Raw genomic sequence first — 21,270 nt, forward strand, 5'->3', positions numbered from 1 at the left:
ATAACAATTCAAAATTAAAAATAGCAATTCAAAATTCTCTAATATTTTTCAAAATATTTACAATGAGCATGAGGTCGCTTACATCATTTGGCACTGAACAAAAATCACACTGAACAATCTCGGAAATACGCCTCTAAAGCATTATCGAAGTCGGTGACATCGTTTAAAACAACAATAGCGCTTGGTACGAAACAAAACAAAAATTACGAAACAAAACTGCGAGTGCCGCGAATCTGATGATTCCCAATGCAACAAATAACGCCGTAAGCACATCCTTCCTATCACAAATCTAATTACTTAAAGTGACTCTTTCTTTCTTTTTTTTTCCTTTTGCCTGAGAACGAGTTTCTTCATTTAGTTCTTACGCCGGTTCTTGTACTGTGACGGTCGCTTTCGTCGCCGAACGACAACTATCTTTGGTGAAGGACGCAAGAACTTTGTGGCGTCTGAAGGGTTTTCACGCTGTCGAAATGTTCTTGCGTTTTATGTGTACCTAATGAAACAGCCACTCTGTGGAAACATGAATGAAGAAAATGCCTTCCTCGTGCTCTTGCTCACGCACTTTCAGGGCTCTTCCTCACGCAATACGACGTCTGGTTTCTGACGATAAATATAGGCCAGTTCCGGAAGACTGTGCAGTATACCAGATAGTCTCACCGTATCATGTGAATTCAATGTAGAATTTTTTGGGTGTCATGTGTCAAAACCACAATATGATTATGAAGCACCGGCGACCTCGGTGCTAAAGTGGTTACGCTGTTGGGCCGCAGACCCGGAAGTCGCGGCCACCGTGGTCACCGTGGTCGGCCACCCCGGTCGGCCAACCCGGTCGGCCACCCCGGTCGGCCACCCGGCCACCGTAGTCGAATTTCGATGGAGGCGAAATGCTAGAGGGCCGTGTACAGTGTCCGATGTCAGTGCACGTTAAAGAACATCAGATTTTCTAAAATTCTGAAGCCCTTCACTACGGCGTGCCTGATAATGATATCGTGGTTTTGGCACGTAAAGCTCCACAGATTATTATTACGTGAAATTTGTATTACCTATTAAGGCAAAAGCCTCAGATGCCTCATCGTGACCGTCGACGTCCCGCGGCGTCGGTGAAACACGAGTGATGCAAAAAAAATCGTCATCACGCGATGACGTCACCATATGCCGTCATCATGACGTCACTGTGACGTAACGTCACATAGTGACGTCATCACATGACATCGTAACTTGGTCAAAGGTGCGCCTATCACCGAGGCAGGGCAAAACCAGGTGAGGTGCCTCCGATCCTGCAGGCAGGGGAAAACGACGTTAGGTGCAGAAAGCTTTCAGATGGTGGCGGGGCACGATCAACGCATCGACTGAGAAGAAACAGAAGATGGCTTTCGCCTTCGAGTCGTCTTAGCTGAATGCATAAGGCACCGTTTGAGTTTTTTGCTCGCGTTCCTACCTCATTTCTCCAAAATAGTGCCCAATCCGCGAGAATCTTGCGAAACAATTGCTTTACATATCTTTAATTTAATCAAGTACTCTTTCTTGTTTGATAACCAAAACGAATGTTGCATCCGCAGGAAACTGTGAGGTAGCGCGAGGTTTACTGGCATTAAAAAAAAACAAAAAAACCTACAGGCATTTCTGGCAGTGCTTTGCTCATTCGATATATTCTTGGAGTTAACAAAGGCAGGTGAAGCGCGAGACCTGGAGAAGGTCAATAGCGGTCGCGTGACGACTGGCCGCGCTCCAGCCTTTATTCTTGTCTACACCGCACCCTGGAGACCAAACTCGTGATTGCTTCGACACTGTAAATAGGGACTTACGAAAGTGAAATGAGCTGATTCGTCGAACAACAAGGTACGCCGATTCAGAGAAGTAATTCGGCTAGCATTCGCTTTCTCCGAATAATGTTGAGCGGCATCGTTCGTAATGGCATTGTACCGAGGTCGACGAACGCGCCACCTTTCTGTGCCAGGGTGAGTTAGGCTGTATATTGGCGCTTATCTGTCTCTTTCTCTGTCCTATCCTCATGTGTCAAGCATTGCGCCAGAAATAAAATTTTTGGTAAACTGTATGCGCTTACCCACTTCTCTAGCTTTCGAAACGATTTGCTTCCCTTCCTGAATTAACCACGCTGCAAGTAAAGCGCTAAGAATACACAGACAGAGGAAATGGGTGGCATGTAGTCACATGGACGAATGCCAACAATTATTTCTCGACGTGACGCTACAATGGTGTGTCGGCTGTGGTTCGGTGTTGCGTTCACAAACAATATTCAGCTATCGCACTGGCATGGCGTATTCACCCATGTGTGATAACTGGAGCTTTGAGCAAATCAAAAAATTGGGGGACCCGTAAGCTTCGCCTTTAAGAGTTGAACGCGATAGCGAAATCCGGCCCCCAGTGCGCACTTCAACCACTAAGTGCATGCTTATTAATGTGTATTGTTACACACACACACGCAGGCATGCGCGCGAATTGTACAGGCTTTCGATCTAAAGCAAGAGTCGCATGGCCTCCAAGATATACGCCGCGCGCCCGCCTTCTCGGATGCCATGAAAAGTCGAGACTTATTTCTCACAATGCCTCACAGATGGCAGCACATTATCTAGCGTTTGCTGCGTTGGCTTGACATGTTTTCCGCTAGATGGACATAGTTGTCCGTTTTTAGAGCTGTTTGAAAGTTCGTGTGTGTATTTAGCGGCGATGGCTGCACTATCCTGGCCTTTTCTCGACGTAGTTTGATGGCCTCGCGATTGCGCCTACAAATCGCCGTATGGGCTCGTTTTCGTCGTGACACCTGCCGAACAAAATGCGTTGAGACTCCTTTCACTACATGACATTTATGTAGTGTTTTTTTCCGAAGCAGCTGCAAGTAACATCATGGCTTTGTGGTAAGACACCTGCCTGCCACGCGAACGGCCCGGGTTCGATCCTCGTTGGGACCGAAGATTTTATCGTTTATTTTATTTGCTACTTTCTCGATTTTTCGCTCACGGATGATTTTTCGCTCACAACCAACGGTGCCGACGCCGACACGACACCGGAATTTCTGCGACACGAGCTCTCTAACGCTATCGCGTTAATATACCCTATTTGACCAACATCACCGGACTGTGCGCCTTGAGCAGACTTGATGAACGGCCTTTTAGTCAGGGAAAGATCTTGGGAGCCTAGCCTCACAGCCGATCAGACCAGAAAGCCACATGAGCGCTCCTGCAGTTCTTGAATGCAGCGGAATTGAGCTACCGCTTTTGATACGCTGCACTGTGCGTGTGTGCTGTGAAATATGTCTCTCTCTCTCTCTCTCTTTTACTCCCTTCACCTTCCCATGAGCAGGGTAGCAAGCTGGACGTAGTCTAGTTAACCTTGCTGCCTTTCCTGTATACCCCCTCTCTCTCTTTCGACAATCAACGCAGAAACGCAGATTGATGTCAAGATAACTTAGGCTACGTTTGGTTAAGTTCTCACGCTATAAATTACTCGGCCTACATTCTGGAATCTATACGCCCTGTGACTTTTTGATCTATTTGATCTAATGAAAGAAATTGATCTAATGAAATGATCTACTGGTCTAATGAAAGAGATTGATCTAATGAAATAGAAAGATAATGATCAAATGAAGATATTTGGATTTGATCGAATGAAAATGATTGACAGGAAGCTGTCGCACACACTAGTGCCGGAGCTAGTGGTTGAATTCAATTTAATTTTTTTTATTTTCCCATATTGCAAGACATATAAAGGGGTTGTAGATGAAAGCTGCCCAAGGGCAGCCTGACGAGTACAAACCTAATGTTCAGCAGGAAGGAAGTTGTAGAGCTTACACAATTAAATACAAAGATACGTACACAAAGGAAACACCAAGAAATAGAAGAAGCAGCAACCTATACTGAGCTTTCCTGGCAGCCCAGATTTTTCGCATAGCTTGCGTCGCTTAAGTTCTTGACACCTAAAGCGGAGGCCGTCAAGTCATCACGAGAAGCTCGCGCTAGAGAAGTATGCGACGTCTTCGTAGTGCCTATCCGAAAGCGCGCTCCGCTCAAGGGACAGTGTTCTGAATGCCGCCCTTGTCCCCTATGGCGCAAAATAAAGAGTGTTGTTCTGGACGCAGGCCAGCTCGGCCGGCATGCTGTGACGGCTGCACGCGACCCCCTCCTCGGCGGCGGCGTCATGCGGCTGCTACCGCTGCTGCTGCTGCCCGCGCTGCTGCTGCTGCTGCTGCCGCCGGTGGCAGCCTCGGCTGACTCGCACCTCATCAGGTATACTCCTTACTCGGGGAATCCCCCCCCCCCATCCGCCGTTTGAAACATCCCTACATTTCCTTCCTGAGTGCTTGGCTCGTATGTGACCAACCACACGAAATCAATGAAACTAACAGAAAATTAAGCAAAGTGTAGGGTACATTACTTGTTGTTTTTAAGTGTAGTGTGATGATTACGACCTAAATTGAGCGGAATTCAAGTGGACGAAAAAGCACCCTTTCTGCCGGTGGGATCCGATCCCACAACCTTCGAACTACGTGTCCGATGCTCCACCAGTTAAGTGTACTCTACCAATTACAAAATTTTATGATCCCTCCGTAATTATTTGCCACGAAACGCGCTCAACATTAAGATTAAGCTGAGTGTAGAAAATACGCAGTTTCACTTGTCAGCATTTCAAGATTGCATTGTCGCTACTGCACTTGCGAAGACTTGTTTACGGGGGCATGCCAGAGTTGCTGTCAGTTATACTGTCATGACAAGACTATCGAAAATTTAGAAAAAAAAAACAAAACACTGAAGACATGTTAATGGCTTGACGATTATATAAGGCATTTATATGGACTTCATCTTTCTCATCTGTGTAAGACCATCTTCGTCGTCTCACTCCTTTTGCGAAGTCAACTTGCTCTCTTGGAGTAAAACGTCGGCTCGACCTTTGTATTCCGGTTTAACTTGTCACGAAAATTAAGACTGAAACTGTAGTGTCGAGACTCTTTGAGACTGTTTTTAGGCACCGTTGAGTACTTTTAAAGGACGAAAAAACTAAGAAGAAAAAATATGTGCACTCGGATTATGACAGCGTCGATCGCTTCCTGGCCAAGCCCTGGTGACGTTAACATCGGTATAGTGAGATCAATACGCAAACGGCGGTAGGTCATTGTCCGCAGACACGGCCGCAAAAAGCTGGACACGTCGATGGCGAAAGCACTGAAAAACTGTCTGGGGTGCTTGAGTAGGAGGCGATTGGGTCGCAAGATTAACAATAATAAAGAAAAAAAACGCCGCACTGGCGCAAGCTGCCGTCCCTGAAAAGGCAGGGAGAAGTTGGCTGGCGTACGCCTTGGTTAAGTTAGCGATGAAGGAAAATCGCGAGTTAGAGCGAAGGAAAAAAAGAAAAAAAAAAGATGACGTTCTTTCCGCGACCATACTATAACTCACTCGCTAAGTCAGGTCTCAAGGACGAAATAATTGAGTAAACGCTGTCCGAGAGTCGCGCCCTCTCACTCGGCTTATAGTCTTTATGTATAAAGGAAAGAGAAATGGGAGAGGATGGGCAGTGAACAAAAGGCTGGGGAGCGTTGACCTTTTTTGCGACGAACGTACGCGCGTACGTCGAGGGGGGGAGGGGGCGTAGTTTGCTTGCGTACAGCATCGGAAGCTCTCGTGTGTCCTGCTGAGGGATAGTTCAAGGGGCGTCGGCTTCTCTTGAGTACATCTACGAATGGATTCCCTCTGAGACGGGCTGCGATGCACGCAGTAGGGTTGGAACACGGTCTGGATAGAAGGCCGGAACGCGGTTGAAACAAATTATTCGTAGTATATATGTACCTTCTATGAGCCGAATAGGGGAACTCGATATGTTGAGTCTACAACTGCGGTTACGCCCGTACGTATAGAGATAAGAATGCCTGAGAAGTCACGAGTGAAATGATGGAACTGGTGATGAAATGCTTTGCTGAACTGAACTGCATATACGAAAATAAAGATGCAAATAAAGCGCACTCGAGTGTACAGCCTGCAGAAGAAAGGCACCGAACCCACGTCTCCGGCATTACGCCTGCGGTACTTTATCAATTAATCGACAGTGGCAGCTATTTTCCAGCCCGATTTCCTGAATATGCGGACAGCATATTCAGGAAATCGGGCTGGAAAATTCAGCGAGTTCCGATGAAACACCGTTTGAATAAGAACATAAGAATAATTCAACCTTATACGCCCGAATTTCAATGTGACCGCGTTATATTCATTGTGTGCAATAATTTCAGCATTCCTCGAATTACCAAGAACGGTCTTGTAATTGCCTGGAAACACGAAAATCAGGTCAGGAACGCATCGGTTCAGAAAATTAACACCAACAACGCGTCAACGAAGCACAGCACGCATTGGACAGAGTTGAATGTAAGGTATTTAGGTTAGCGGAAAAGCCTGTGTCTGAACTTCCACTGCATAGTGACAGGCCTGGTCTGAAATTGGGTGAAGCAGAAAAGAAACTAATGTTTGTACTCGTTTTGCCAACGTTATTGTGTGTGGTGATATGTTACTTCTATTTTCTTAGAGGGAATTCTCCCCAAGAGGCGCATTACATTACAATTACAAATGCACCACGATACTACCAGTAAACTTGCAGCAACTGAACTTTCCCTATGTCACAGGTAGCCAGTCGAATAACTTTACGTCTGAGCCGTCAAAACGGTTTACTGGAGCTGGGTATCACCAAATTCAGCCTGAAAAGCATCACTGCAACGGACCCGCGCTGCCGTAGCTATAGATGCTCGTCCTCGCAGTGCATATACTCCGGGCTAAGTGCAAGGAGCACGATTACCAGAAATATCCCTGCTTGAACTGCCCTCCCTACTTGTATTTATTTTCGTACTCTAAGCCAACGCGCCACAGTGGTGAAGCAGTCTGCGTGCACCCCAGATAACATGCAAGGACGAGTTGTGTTTTTTCGGTGTAGGCGTAAACCACTCTACGAATTGATGAGCTGCCCACGCTGTCTGGGCGCCTCTTATACAAAATACATGGCCGCTGAAACCATTTGCTTGTTCCGGCGCTCTGCACGAAAACCATTTACGGAACCAATGTGCCCGGGTTTGGCGAACTTTTCTGAGGATTCCGCAATGCGCCGTAGTTCTTGCGAGTCCTTGAATCCTTGATACGGAACACATTTCTTTTCGTTTATTTTCTCTTTTTTTTTTCGGATTCATCTTTGCAGGCTGTTGGCGGTTATTAGATTTTGTGGGCAAAACCCGTTCTTCGTAAATGTGGTCCATGTTTTTTTCACGTGTATGCTAAGCGTCTCCACAAGGTCATCTTTTTTTTTTTGCCCCCTAATGTCAAACGAATGGTTGTTGCCATGGAAGCCCGTAAAAAGTAGTTTACAACAGCAGTTACGCAGCGCATTTAATCTCCAAAGCTAAATGCGCCTAATGTTACTTATGCTGTATGTTTTGCTTCGTGTGTACACGTTATCTCTCCAAGGACAGCCGACAAATAAGTTTCTTCTTGCTGAAGTGAATGACCGCGCGTTCGCAGTTTTCCGATGGTCGCTGTAGTCTCGAGACGCTTTTCACGTTACGCACTGGTAGGCTTCATTAAAGCGACGTCGAGCTACACGCAGCCGGAGGCGATACGAAGGATGACGAAGTGTATATGCTGCAGCTGAATCTAAACATTCAACGACGAAGCGTAAGTGCTGCCCGATACGTAGTGATGCATTCCTTTTTTTCGTTGCTCGCTGCAGCCTCTTAAGATATCCTAGTAACCCTATATACTAACGGGTGGTCTTGATTTGGTTATTGAGTACACGTATTTCTGGCACCCGAAACACAATTTGTGCGCAGCGTTTCTATTCCCTTTAGAATTAGAAGTGACGGTGCAGTAAGCTTGAACGATCGCCATTGTACGCTTTGTCGCGCCGACCTCTTACAGTCACTGAATGCCACTGTACGGGATGATGGACGGATGAAAGAACTTTATTGAGGTCCAATAGGTCGTGCTAGTTTCCTAGCCCGAAGCGGGCCGCTCCCACGTTGGGACCTAAAGACCTAGCCTTTCGGCCACTTCGCGGGCCCGTTGGACTGCCCATAATTGTCCCTCTAATGTCGGACTACGCAGAGCTGTGTCCCACCGCTCTTCAGTGTTTTCCTTGTCGCTGCGTAACGCGGAGCAACGCCACAGCATATGAGTGAGATCTGTGGTTTCGTGGCATGTTTGGCATGTTGTAGGAGTAGAGAACTCCGGATAAATCTTGTTAATTAAACGGAATGACTCAGAATTAATCATTGTGCGGTCTATCTTACTTCAGATATTTGATTCATTCGTTAACGGTGTCAGTCAATTCTTGATTGACTCCCACTTGCTCTGATGGCGGGTTATATCTCAGGTGACCGTTCCTCTCACAACTCGCCACGGTGGTCTTATGGTTATGGTGCTCGAATGCTGGCCGGAAGGTCGCGGAATCGAATCCCGGCCGCGGCGGCCGCATTTTCGATGGAGGCGAAAATGCTTGAGACCCGTGTACTTAGGTTTAGGTGCAGGTTAAAGAACCCCAGCTGGTCAAAATTTGCCGTGCCCTCTACTACGGCGTCCCTCATAATAATATCGTGGTTTTATGACATCGAACCCCAACGATTATTAGGGTCGAAGCATCCCAGGATCTAGGCTTGTCCGTTGTGCGGTGTCCGTGCTCACGGCACAGCACGGTGTAAAATCCTCTAAAAAAGGTTAAACAATAGACTAATATTAATCATAATTACGACAGAACAATATAAAACACCTAGAAGCACAAACCCTTTATACCAGTCGGCGATTTCAACGTATACATTATGAACCTTAGGACCTAGCTTTGTCGTTGACGCTCACTGTCCGCTGTCATGGTGGTCAGAAAACCGTTGCTATAGTCGAAGCATATGTGTATGTGAATAAAAAAACGTTCACAATAGACGAACAGCACTCATAATTGTAACAAAACAGTATAAAACACCTACAAGCGCAGACCCTTTATACTAGTTGGCTACTTCAACGTACACATTATGGCCCTTAGGACCGAGCTTTGTCGTCGACTCTTTATGTCACTTTATGTCACTCAATTTACATTATATGGGGCAACGCTGGGGTAACATATGTGAGACACAAAAAAGGTTGAACAGTACACTAATAGTAATCATAATTGTGACAGAACAATATAAAACTCCTACAAGCACGAACCCTTTATACTAGTCGGCGACTACAACGTAGACATTATGGACCTCAGGACCTAGCTGCACCCACTCGTCATCATTCACTTCGACAGATGCGTTCCATACCACACATCCTATTTTTGCCACAAAATCCCATGCAGACGACATCGAGCGAGATCCCATACTAACGAAAGCAGACGTCCTTTGCTTTACCGAAACGTGGAACGCGAGAATACAGTACATCGATGGATTCTTCCCTGTCTTCTGCACAGAAGCATAGCGTTCGGTGGGTAGTGTTAGGATGTACGTGAAATTGCCAGAGACTGCGGTGGACCTCGACCTATCAATGACGAGTCGATCTCGCAACGGCGAACACGTTACAATAAAACTATCCGACGGAATTGTCGTCAGGACAATGTACTTGGTTCCGAATCTCTCCCGAGGCAACGTAGAAGAGTACATCGATCTAGCCATGCTCGATTACGAAACAAACAACAAGAACAATTCCTTCGTACTGATCGGAGACTTGAAAGTTGACATCACGGACAACAACTGGTTTGTGCAACATATGACATCTCGATACGCTCTACACTCTAAGAAAAAAAAGAGTATGCGTGACTCTTTTCGGAGAGTTCTGACTTGCCACGTATAGGACTCTCTTTAAATAGTCACGGTGACTCTCTTGGTGGGTCAGGGTCGGCTCGCTCTAGGAGAGTCCCCTGATCCTCTAGGAAGAGTGCAAAGACTCTCATCGGGAAGATCACGTTACCACTTATAGGGAGTCAGACGACTCTTGCCGGTAACGCTCCTAGGGGGGTCAAGGGACCCACACCGAAGCATCAAGCGACTCCACAAGTATTTGAAGCTACTCATTTGATCATTGCTCTACTTTTGCGCGACTACTGTTGAAAATAGTGGAGTATTCATTTTAAGCAAGTCCAATAATATTTGCCGTTCTGCCCAGCGACTGTAAAAAAAGAATAGTTCAGTCTTAGCATTATTTTAATAAAACTCGTCAAAACAACACATATTTTCTAGCAAAGTTATATAGAAAACGCGAAAAGATGGTCTGTGATATCCAATTAAGAAGTTTGGGTATTCCTCATTAACATGCTTCTATGAGTATAGCCAACTAAAATGCGTGACTGTGATATGCACAGTGTCATATGGTGCTAAATGAACAGCAGAAATCGCCATCATGTTTCCATATTTATTCCTTGTGATTAAGAATAAATCAAAAAGTGGTAACGGCTTGAGGCATCAGACTTGTGGCTTGCTAGGTTGTCGCTCCTGTCCAGCGTGAGCACCATGAAAAACGGTATCTGAAAAGCAGAACGTGATATTATGATGAGAAAATGAAATTGCAGTAAAGGTTTGCAAAACCTACCCAATAAGTGGTTCACACAGACATAATAAAGGCTAACAACAAAACAACAAAGCACATCCTCCGGCAGTCAGAGGCATGCCGTGAGCGGTTATTGACCGCATGTTTTACAAACCGTAACCCATCCTTAAATACTCAGATAAACAGATGCGAGTACGAGGGCCCGAACGACACCCAGCGCGTGCGTACGCCGTCTACGTCGAGATCAGACATGTCATATGCTAGAATTAGCGCACATAACTCCGACAATCACGTACACTCACTCGATTTTGTTATAGCGCCCAACGTCATCGCAGTGTATGCAAACCATGAAAACTGCAAACAGAAACGAGGGAAAAGAGTGCACGCCGGCGGCCGCAACAACGCGCGCCGTCGAAAGTCTAGAGCTTTTTCACCTTACCGGCGAGGCGTGTCCAACTTGAATGACTACCGCGTACGTTCTGGAAGCCACCGTACTATATCTGCACCTCAAACTACCGTCTTTAAGCCAACAAAAACCATTACATATAGTGCGTCTGAGCGTTCTGTACACAGTTTATTTTTTTCACGTTCCCACGCGTGGAAGCACGCTGCACACTCAAGGTCGATGGAAATGTTATTATGAAGTAGACTAAAGTGCATCTCAAAACGACATCTTGCACCTTCAGTAGTGCAGACACGACGTGCGATCAGCAAGAAATGACCCTCAATTATTGTTTCCATCGCTCACTTTATGGGAGCTTGTACAGCAACGCGCATAACGGTGGCAACTCGTTAACTGACAGTTTTAGTTGGGCATCCGCAACAGCCCCGCGGATACAGGCCACTGTTGAAAATGGCTGGCAGGTTCCGCAGAGCTGCTGCAGACGGCCAGCTAAAGCTGTATAATTAGTACCTACGAAAGCAGTACACTCACCGTTAACTGGCGCCCGTTGTCGGTGTGCGCGGCTCCATGAATATTCCGCCCTTCAAGCGTCACTTCGTGCACGGCTCGAGCCCGTCGAGCCGGCGTCAACACCACCGAAGACGCGCAACCTACGCAACCACGCAACGCATTCCAATAGACCAGGAGACTGAGAGACTGAGACGACTGAAAGAGGAGAGCGGCGCGCCACCCCGGCGCCAACCCCGTCTACGTTGCCGAGCAAGGCGCCACAACGGCGCCAAAGGGCGAGCGTGCGATATGTATGGCGTATACGGCGGCTCTTCCGTATACCAAAGCCAATCGAAAAGCGCTTCAGGAGGGTCCAGTGACTCCTTCCCAAATGCGAACTCTTTTTCTCTGCCTGTACCTTCCAAAAGGAGTCAGATGGACACCCGAAGAGAGTCACGGTTCCATGACCCTCTTTTGACTCTCTTTTTTCTTAGAGTGTACGATGCATTTCGTACGATTGCAAACAACCAACCACCACCAGGGTAGCATGCATAGACCTCGTCCATGCATAGATCCGATCGAAGAACCATTGGCTCTACATTCCAGGGACCACAAAACAGTAATAAAGAAGGCAAAACGGAATCCGCAACTCAACACGACATACGAGTTGTGACCAATAAAACAGATTGTATATAAAACTGTGCACAGGCGTTGTCACTCATTTACATGCGCGAGTGGGCAATGTCACGGTAGATTCACGGTTACCGAACGAACCCCAGTGCTCCGCCCACTCGTCATTATTCAGTTCGTGGATATGCGTGGATTTTTTTATTAGTTCCTCTCACGAATATGCTTTTTTATATATATATATATATATATATATATATATATATATATATATATATATATATATATATATATATATATACATATATATATATATATATATATATATATAATGTGTGTGTGTGTGTGTGTGAAATTTTCGTAGCATAGGCAATAGGTGAATTATTCTTAAAGTAGAATTGTTTACTTCACGTCAAATAATGACGCACTAGTTCCGTGCCTCTATAAACAGAAAAGTAAATTTAAAAAAAGCAGTCTTGAGCCCGCGTTAAACCAATTACTGATTTTCGGACACAAGAGCCAACAAGAACCCTTTTTAACTTTACTATACCAAGGCTGCGACTCGTGACGGTGCCTACATTAATAACGGTACCTATATTATTAGCGTTTTGTCCGCGTCGGCCCTGTCTGTCTAGTCTCTTTCGTACAGTATAAAATTAAAGAAACGCTAACTAATTTTAGAGGCTCTAGAAGCAGGACTAGAATGCACGAAACAAAGTTCTTGCGAAAGAACTGTTAGTAAGAGCAGATATAAGGGACTGTCTCATCGAGGACACCAGCGGGTGTTGCGGGTCATTGCGAAGCATCACTTACGCATGACAAGCTTCGTAAATTCACCACATGTTTCCGTCGCTTTACATGAACAGTGCAAGAATTCCTCTCGACGTATTCTCTGTGGGTATGGAATTAAGCAAACAAACAACCATTGCGCTCGCGCAGTGCCTTTTTGCTTCCATGCTGTTTATCTATGCGGCCGCGTTGCGCACTCCGCGAACAGCGAAAGCCTGACGGCGCAGTACTCGGGCTTCCGGAAGCCTCTAGGCCTGGCAGCTTGTCCGCAAACCTTGAGTGGCCAACCTTGTCCGGCTCGTGCTTCTAGGTCATTCCATCACGGGCTTCGCTTTCCCTCAAAGCCGGCTTGACATAGGACCAACTTTACGCAAGAGCAGTGTGCTTGGTTTCGTGGCGTTTGCATTTGTAATACAACTGCCACTTGCGCCTAAGAAACGGGCAATTGCGGAAAAAGAGTCGTCTCTATATAAAGCACTTGCCGGTTGTGTATATGTGTTTTGCAGATGCCGAAAAGCCCTCGCCTGTCGTAAGTTCTCTCCGGGCGATGGGCCAAACGTGCGCAACTCTGTGGCTTCAGATGCCAGTATAACGCTTAGCTTTCATTGCGTCGCGCCGAGGTGAAACAAAACAACACAGTGGGAATGTTGAGCAGCCCGAAAGAGCGAGCTCTAAACAAATGGCATTCTCTTTATCGTCTTTCTTCTTAACAACACTGTGCGCTTGGTATACTTCTGTATGTATACCATGTCTCATAGAGTAGCAGTGATGTGTCCCATGCGTGAACATTTGCTGCTCAAAAAAAAAAACAAAAAAAAACAGCGAAGTTCGCTATTCTAGGTTGCCTTCCAATCGCACCCTACTTTTCTCAGAACTGAGAAACTGGCCAAGTGGCTCGAAGCGAATAAACCGTGACGCTTTCTCTCGACGTCATTTGCGCGCACTCGATTGGCGTAGAATGTATGGAGGCGAAAATGTTTGAGGCCCGTGTACTTAGATTTAGGTGCACGTTAAAGAACCCCAGGTGGTCGAAATTTCCGGAACTCCCCACTGTGGCCTCCCTCATAATCATATCGAGGTTTTGGGACGTTAAATTCTAGATATTATTATATGATGTAGAATGTAGGAGTGGCACTACACTACGAAAATAAAGAAAGCATACGACCCCCAACAGTGCACTGACATTAAGGTAAGCGCCTATTCGGCCGAAGAGGCTATAATAACACCCGTAGCAATCCTTGTTTTGTAGTGTGCGCTGCATATTTCTCAGTATTAAGTCAGCGCACTGTCGGTTCATGTCTTCTTTTTTTTCAAGTAGTGTATTTCTATCGTTGCGTCTACATCTCGAACTACAATCTAGCCCACCAGAGTACTTACACAGTTGGTTTTGCAGGTTCCACAACTACACGGACAAACAGATCCTCGACTACCTTCTAGACCCGGTGCGTTACGACCACCGGATACGACCACAAGGTGTGTGCGACCTTGTTTCGCGCGGTTTGGGCTGAATGAATGCTTGCAAACACTATGTATATGGCCGCGAGAACATTGCGACCTTCGTTGAGAGGTGGTTCTGATTGTCGGTTTTGATTCCTGTTGGTGCCGGATCTCCGTAAATGTCAATAAGCTGAACCTGTTATTTTCTTAAGGAGGCATACCAACTTGGACGAGTTGAAGTATACTCACGATGGCCATTGCAAACAAGGCACAGGATTAGAATCATGTACACGACACAAGAGCGGTCTAACAACTAAATGTTTTAAGGAGGACAACACTTTTTGTGCATTCGTGGGTACTCCACTCACTCGGATTGAAAAAAAGAAGAAAGAAACGTCATAGGAGCGACTACGAAGCTGTTCGCGCTTGCCAATAACGCTACGCCTATTTGCGACTTTCTATTCACGTATTTATGGCAGGATGACAGAATACCATGCATCAGTATTTCATGGGCAGACCAGCACTCAGTGTACGTACTAAAACGAGATGTCATCATCATCAGCCTGTCTGCGCCCACTGCAAGGCAAAGGCCTCTCCCATGTTCCGCCAATCAACCCGGTCCTGCGCTTTCTGCTGCCACGTTATACCTACAAACGAGATGTAGCGTTTTTCTAATCGCATTGGCATTCTGAAAGAAAATTAAGACCTTAGAAGTAATGTCTCATCGAAAAGAAAGAAAAAAACGCGCATACGTATAAAGAGGTGCGGTGCAAGCTTCAAAAGTAAGCCCTTTAGGCGCTGGAATTCCTCGCTGGTTTCGGCAAGTGTCACGTTCCTTCCAGTCGTCGTATTCAGCAGAAAGCGAGAAACTTACGCGTGCCTTTGCGCTGATGAGCGCCGCCGGGTGCACTAATAGTAGATCCCCCTTCCCTCTCGGCACCTTCCATTTCTTTTTTTGTCTTCTCCTTCCACGGGTGCTTGTCAACAGCGCAGAAAATTCACGAAGGAAACCGAACATTAGGGACTCTTCTGCACGTATCTTTCCTCTCGAGACGCGCCGGCAGCGACATCGGCATGTTCATTAGTACGCCGTGCCGTATGGACGTCCCCCAAATGCCATTAAAGGAGAGAAGTTGCAAACAACTAGCAATGGCGGTGACGAAGGTAAAAGCAGTCCTTCCCTCTGTGGCCGCCGCGATTCTTTCTTGGGTGTCTGGGACCCTTCTGGAACACGATAAAAATAAACAAGAAGGAGACTTTCGGGAAATCATTGCGAGCGCAGCTTACTTCTAATGAGCGCTCGCAGCTGAACTCTGGAGCGTCATTCGAATACCTTCCTTGCGCATCAATTATGGGCTGAAAACAACTTTATTGCTGCGTACTTCCATAATCTGCAGCACTAAAAACACACTTTTTAACGAAGCTTAAGCTTAAGCTTAAGATCGTGCACGTAGACGGCATTTCTTTCACGTTCCTCAAAGGTCAACACACAATATATTCGCTAAAGAGCGTGCTATGAGTTGAAACAAAGCTAGGAGAAAGCGGGGCTGCTGTGGAGGTGTGCTTGATTGTGATGAAGGTTCAAAATGAAGCCATTGACTAAGTCAAGAGGCACGTTTGAAAGTTATAAAGGTAAACATGCCACAGTCATTTCGGCTAGAGCCCTAAATATTTCGTGTAAGAAACAGAAAAATATTCACTTTGTGCGGCTGTTATCAAGCCACTATCAACCACAGCTATCAGTTCACTTGCTAGCAAGCAAATATTCCTCTAACTTGGCATACCGGTTATGCATGCGAAAGCTGAAGGCGGAGGAATGTTCAGGGAAGGGAAAAAATGTGATCCATCCGACTGTAGCCCGAAACACACCAGAAAAACCATGCGAGATTCTTCAGAAGGAAAAGTTCGCAGTATATTAATAATAATAAAAAAGAAAACACTCGGCCAGCGGTAGAAAGAAAAAAAAATCGACTGGAACGAAACTTTATTTTTCTTCAATATTTTCTGCCTGACGAACCCAGGTTGGTTTGCTTTGTAACTTTGGTTCGATCTCTATTCTTCGCGTCCATTCCTGTAGTTTCGACATAATCCCACCGTGTTTTGAGAACGTGGTGTTTACCTCCAGCTCTCTTGCAGGGAGCAGCCCTCGGAATGACTATAGCTGTAATAGCACTTTATGATAAAATAAAGGCGGGAAAAAATTCAGCAAACAGTGGAGAGCTTCCTGTAGAAAACACTCTGAAGGTTCTCATTTCTTCGTGCAAGTTGAGGGACGAGCTCTCAGATGCGAGACGGGTCGATCGTCGTGTTCGTGTGGTATCGACATATGTCGAGGAGCCTGTTTATGGAACAGTAAGGCAGATCGCGCTTTCAAAGGTGTCATCTTTTTTTCCTCTCTCTCTCTTTATTTTTTTTTCTTGGCCGGCAGAGCGGACCCAAGTCAACGTTAGTGTCTTGCTGCTGACCCTTTCTTCGCCGGACGAGTCAAGCCTGGTGAGTGGAAGGACGTTTCCAGCGTGAAGCATTGCGGGTGTTTGTTCTTAGCGCAATGTCAGAGGCCTCGCGATGTTGACAGCGTCTTTGAATTGATTTGAATTGATTTCATTGTTTGTTCAACATTCGCGGCCTGTGACTTCGAGAAACTGAAGCGACAGGACCTCGCTCAGTGGGCTTACTTGACTGGATCTCTGACCTCGCGCGAGTATTTTACATAACGAGATTAGCAATGAACAACATACACACGAGAGCGCACACACACGTATATATATATATATATATATATATATATATATATATATATATATATATATATATATATATATATATATATATATAAGGGTGTTTCAGCTAAAAAGCACCAAGTAATAAAAAATTAAGCATAGGCGCTACGCGTCTGCAATTAGGGTAATATTGTTCTGAGCCATATAGAGCAGGTCAGAATATTTTTTTCAATCCACCAAGCTCGGCAATTAACAAAGATTGCTTAATGAACTTTTTAAATAGTAACTCTAGAGAACAGTTTCCAATACAAAAGTTGTAGCGCTTGTTCAGAAACATCGAATTTTTCAATCTGTGTTAAGATAACTCCCCTGCTTAATTTTTTTCTGGCATTTCATGAAAGCGCGCGAATTTTAAAAAATACCACGTGACTGCCGCCAAACGCGCGGCGCTTTCAGTGCCCTCAAATGTAAGTTGAACGAATTATCAAAGGCTGCTTCGCGCACTAAGATCGGTGTAACAGGTTATCGGTGACTGCGATGGACGTTAAGCGGCAAAATGAGCATACCGTTTCAACAACAACAAATAAAAATTCTTCAACAAGAAAGCGGCAGCCGCGGAGCAAATGCTACATGAGACCGTAGGTAGCAGTTGATGTAGGCAAGGCATTTTTTTTTTCTTTTTTCACACCAATGAAGAAACAAATTGGAAGGGGCGAGGGTGACAGCGTGGTGCAGGACCAAGATAAAAGATGCACTCACACGTGACGGCCGCTATTTGGTAGATCTTTCTTTTTTTTTTATGGTACGCCTGTATCCTCATTTAGCGTCCATCGCAGTCACCGGCAGCCTGCTCAATCGACCTTCGTGCGCGGAGCAGCCTTTGGTAATTTGTTCAACTTACATTTGAGGGCACTAAAAGCGCCGCGCGTTGGGCGGCAGTCACGTGCTATTTTTTAAAATTCGCGCGCTTTAAAGAAAGGCCGGAAAAAAATAAGGCAGGGGAGTTATCTTAGCAAAGATTAAAAAATTCGATGTGTGTTAACAAGCGCCACAACTTTTGTACTGAAAACTTTTCTCTAGAGTTACTATTTAAAAAGTTCATTAAGCAATCTTTGTTAATTACCGAGCTTGGTGGATTGGAAAAAATATTCTGATGTGCTCTATATGGCTCAGAACAATACTGAACTAATTGGAGATGCGTAGCACCTATGTTTAATTTTTTAATAGTTGGTGCTTTTTAGCTGAAACACCCTATATATATATATATATATATATATATATATATATATATATATATATATATATATATATATATATATATATATATATATATATATATATATATATATAGCGATGCGCACGGTGTCCGATTACGCTATCGCGTTCTACTCTTGAAGGCTCAGCTCAAGCGTCTTCCAAGTTTTTGTTTCAATTTAAAAAGGCTGGAACTGCGTACGTTGACTGAAATGCATAATTAGTGCGCGCCTTCAGAATTTCATAATTACTTCTTACTGTGTCATTTACAACATGAAAGCGGCCGAAACAATGGCGTTTAGGTTTACGAAATATCCTTATCGCTATCAATTGAAGTCACACTACTTCAGTCGTGCCAGTGTATACGCATTCTTTTTTTTTCTAAAAAAATATGTAACTGGATTTAATGCAACGTGCAGTGCGACACTCGCGCTGAATCTGTCCTATGCTTGCGGAAACTATTCCTTCCTCGACGTGAATATCAAACGTTATTTGGGATTGTCATTGTTAGGAACACAGCCAGCTATATGGTGCACTATTGATTTTAATTTTCTACATAGAATTGCACTTTTACACGTATTCCAAGTCAAGTAAATATATATATATAAATAATACGTAGCCAGCAAAGATCAATTTTGTTTTCAAAAAGTGAACATAAGATTCGTGTATATTGAAATAAATAATCAACGATTCATCGGGAAAGGCTACCCGAGTTATACCGGTGTCACACGGGCACCCATCAAGAAATCTGATCCGGATTGGCCCTGATCGCGATCGACAATGGTCGCCGCTACACGGTCCAAACTTATTCGTATCGAGCTTGACGCAGGCGTCAATCAAGTCGCGATCTGAAAGCCACATCGCGATCAAAAGTGACCTTGTAGCAGCCCCTGATCCGGATAGAGCCTAAACCGGATCCGGCCATGATCGCGATCAAAAGTGACCTTGTGACACCGGTATTACTTCCAGATCGCGAGCAGCGTTCATCTGCACTATACATATATAATGAGACAGGCATAAAGTCTCAACGGCATTACTTTCTTCTATTTGTCAACAAAAAACGCTGAGAGGCATTTTCTTTTTTTAATTTATAGAATCCCATTGTTACACACGGATCGATTTAATCCCGGTGATCTTGCCAACAAAATTGGAGATATGGATGCTAAAGCAATTTAGTGTTACGCAGCGGCCGTAGAGCCATTTAAATAGGCGGTTTAATGTGGGTGGCGCAAGCTCGTGCACGATATGTGAGGTTGTTGCCCTGCGACTGTGAATGAGCTGTCGCTGTTCAGCTTCTATGCGCTCAAAAAACTGCCTTGTGATAAAGCCGGAAAAGTATAAAAAACCTTTTCAGTAATTGTACCTTTTTTCTTTAAAACCTAGCTCAACATGGAAGCCTGAGTTCTCGCCAAGGTTGTACTATAAAATTCAAAGAATAACTAAAATTGTTTGTAACAAGAACTCAGAATGAACATGCGGCTGTCACTCGAACTTGATGCCCGTATTCGTTGGAAGAAAGGTAACAAGACCTTGCCTAAATGTTTCCGGCGCATAAATAGGACACTCGCGCCGCATCTAGAAAGTCTCGGATGGTATCCGGTGTAACTTCTAACTACTCCATAAAGCGATAAAGTGGGATTGTTAAACGATCATTTGATGTCACTGCAAAACAAATTAAACGCGTGATTGTCACTCAAATCCCACGTCTGTACTCACAGGCGGGCACAGGGTTCTCCATCAGGGGCGAGGGAGGGAGGTAGGGGTAGGATGGGGGGGGGGGGGCATGTTTTACAAACCAAGCTTCGCAACTGATGAAAAAAATGAAAATGAAGCGATGACTTGCATCTCACAACGGCCTGCCTTTGGTGCCCAGCTTTTCAGGACAAAATGTGGGAAGTAAAGAGTGCCTGCAACAGAATGCAACATTAGGGGACCTCGGCCGCCATTAGCTTCAAAAGCCTGCGTCGTCATAACCCTGAACATTAAACAATGACAGAACAGTTGCGACTGAGTAAAGGAATAGAGCAAACTTAGCGCCCCCACCTGGGCACCCTCCCCCACCTGGGCACTCGCCTATGGCCGTATTGGCTGGAGAAATTGTTGTGGGACTGCGCCTCAAACGTTGTCTGCGAGAGGAAAGAGAACTGCCGTTGGGGTTCTGTGGCGCCCTTATCTTCCGTCTCATTTCCACTCAACTTCCTGTATGTAGTTTTAGTGAATACGCCGTTTCATTGTTTTGCAGAAATACGAGATCGAATTTCTGCTGCACCAGCGCTGGGAGGACCGGCGGTTGCAGTGGTTCGCCACCGAGGAGGGCGGCGGCCACCTGAACGGCCTGCTTCACGAGGGACACCTCTGGAAGCCCGACATCTACTTCCTCAAGCACGGAGAGTTCAAGACCCCGCTGACGCCCATACACATAGGCCTACGCCTCTACCCGAACGGAACCGTGCTCTACACGCTCCGACGTCACATGACCCTCGTCTGTCAGGGAAACCTCAAGATATTCCCCTTCGACAACCCAAAGTGCCCCTTTGCCGTCGAGAGCAGTGAGTGCCGTTTCTTTAAAGAACGTACGCAGAAAGGCTTAGCCGACTAAAGTTGCTCTCGGTGGGTTATTCTCGCTACAATGGGCAGAGACGCGCGGTAGCTAGCTTGGACCACAGATTTATGTCAGAGGAAACCATTTCAGAATGTGGACCTTATGAATCACTGAAACGGAGATTGAAAAAGGCACTGTTGCAGTTTAGAACCACAAATCTGCACAAGCACCAATCGGATGCATTCGTGTTGTCGTTGTTGGGATAGACAAGTGCTATTGCACAGTGACACGCGTCACGAAGTCATTGCCAGCAACGTGCCGCTATCTCAGGAAAAAGGGTATAATCGTTGAGTTCTGCCGGCACAAACATTCAAGATAGAAACTTCGAGGATAGCAAAGGAGCTTGAGAAGTTAAGGACCGTTCAACAATCCGCGGGGCGAGACATGGCAGGCGCAACGTAAAACAGATATGTGGAATAAACAGAAGGTGAGGGGTGGGGGTGGCTGTTATAG

The 21,270-nt window shown here is 45.5% G+C and overlaps 1 protein-coding gene across 1 annotated transcript in view; it reads left to right on the top strand.

Annotated features, from left to right (window-relative positions):
- Nucleotides 1-21,270, top strand: part of LOC119393646 (glutamate-gated chloride channel) — a 78,407-nt gene that overhangs the window by 19,378 nt on the left and 37,759 nt on the right. Inside the window, exons 2-5 of the mRNA XM_037660756.2 lie at nt 4,097-4,244; nt 14,198-14,277; nt 16,670-16,734; nt 20,458-20,764. Coding sequence (XP_037516684.1) covers nt 4,156-4,244; nt 14,198-14,277; nt 16,670-16,734; nt 20,458-20,764 — 541 coding nt within the window. The 5' untranslated portion in view covers nt 4,097-4,155. The remainder of the gene's footprint in view (nt 1-4,096; nt 4,245-14,197; nt 14,278-16,669; nt 16,735-20,457; nt 20,765-21,270) is intronic.

This window comes from Rhipicephalus sanguineus, chromosome 5 (assembly GCF_013339695.2).
Source record: "Rhipicephalus sanguineus isolate Rsan-2018 chromosome 5, BIME_Rsan_1.4, whole genome shotgun sequence".
NCBI classification, from domain to species: Eukaryota; Metazoa; Arthropoda; class Arachnida; order Ixodida; family Ixodidae; genus Rhipicephalus; species Rhipicephalus sanguineus.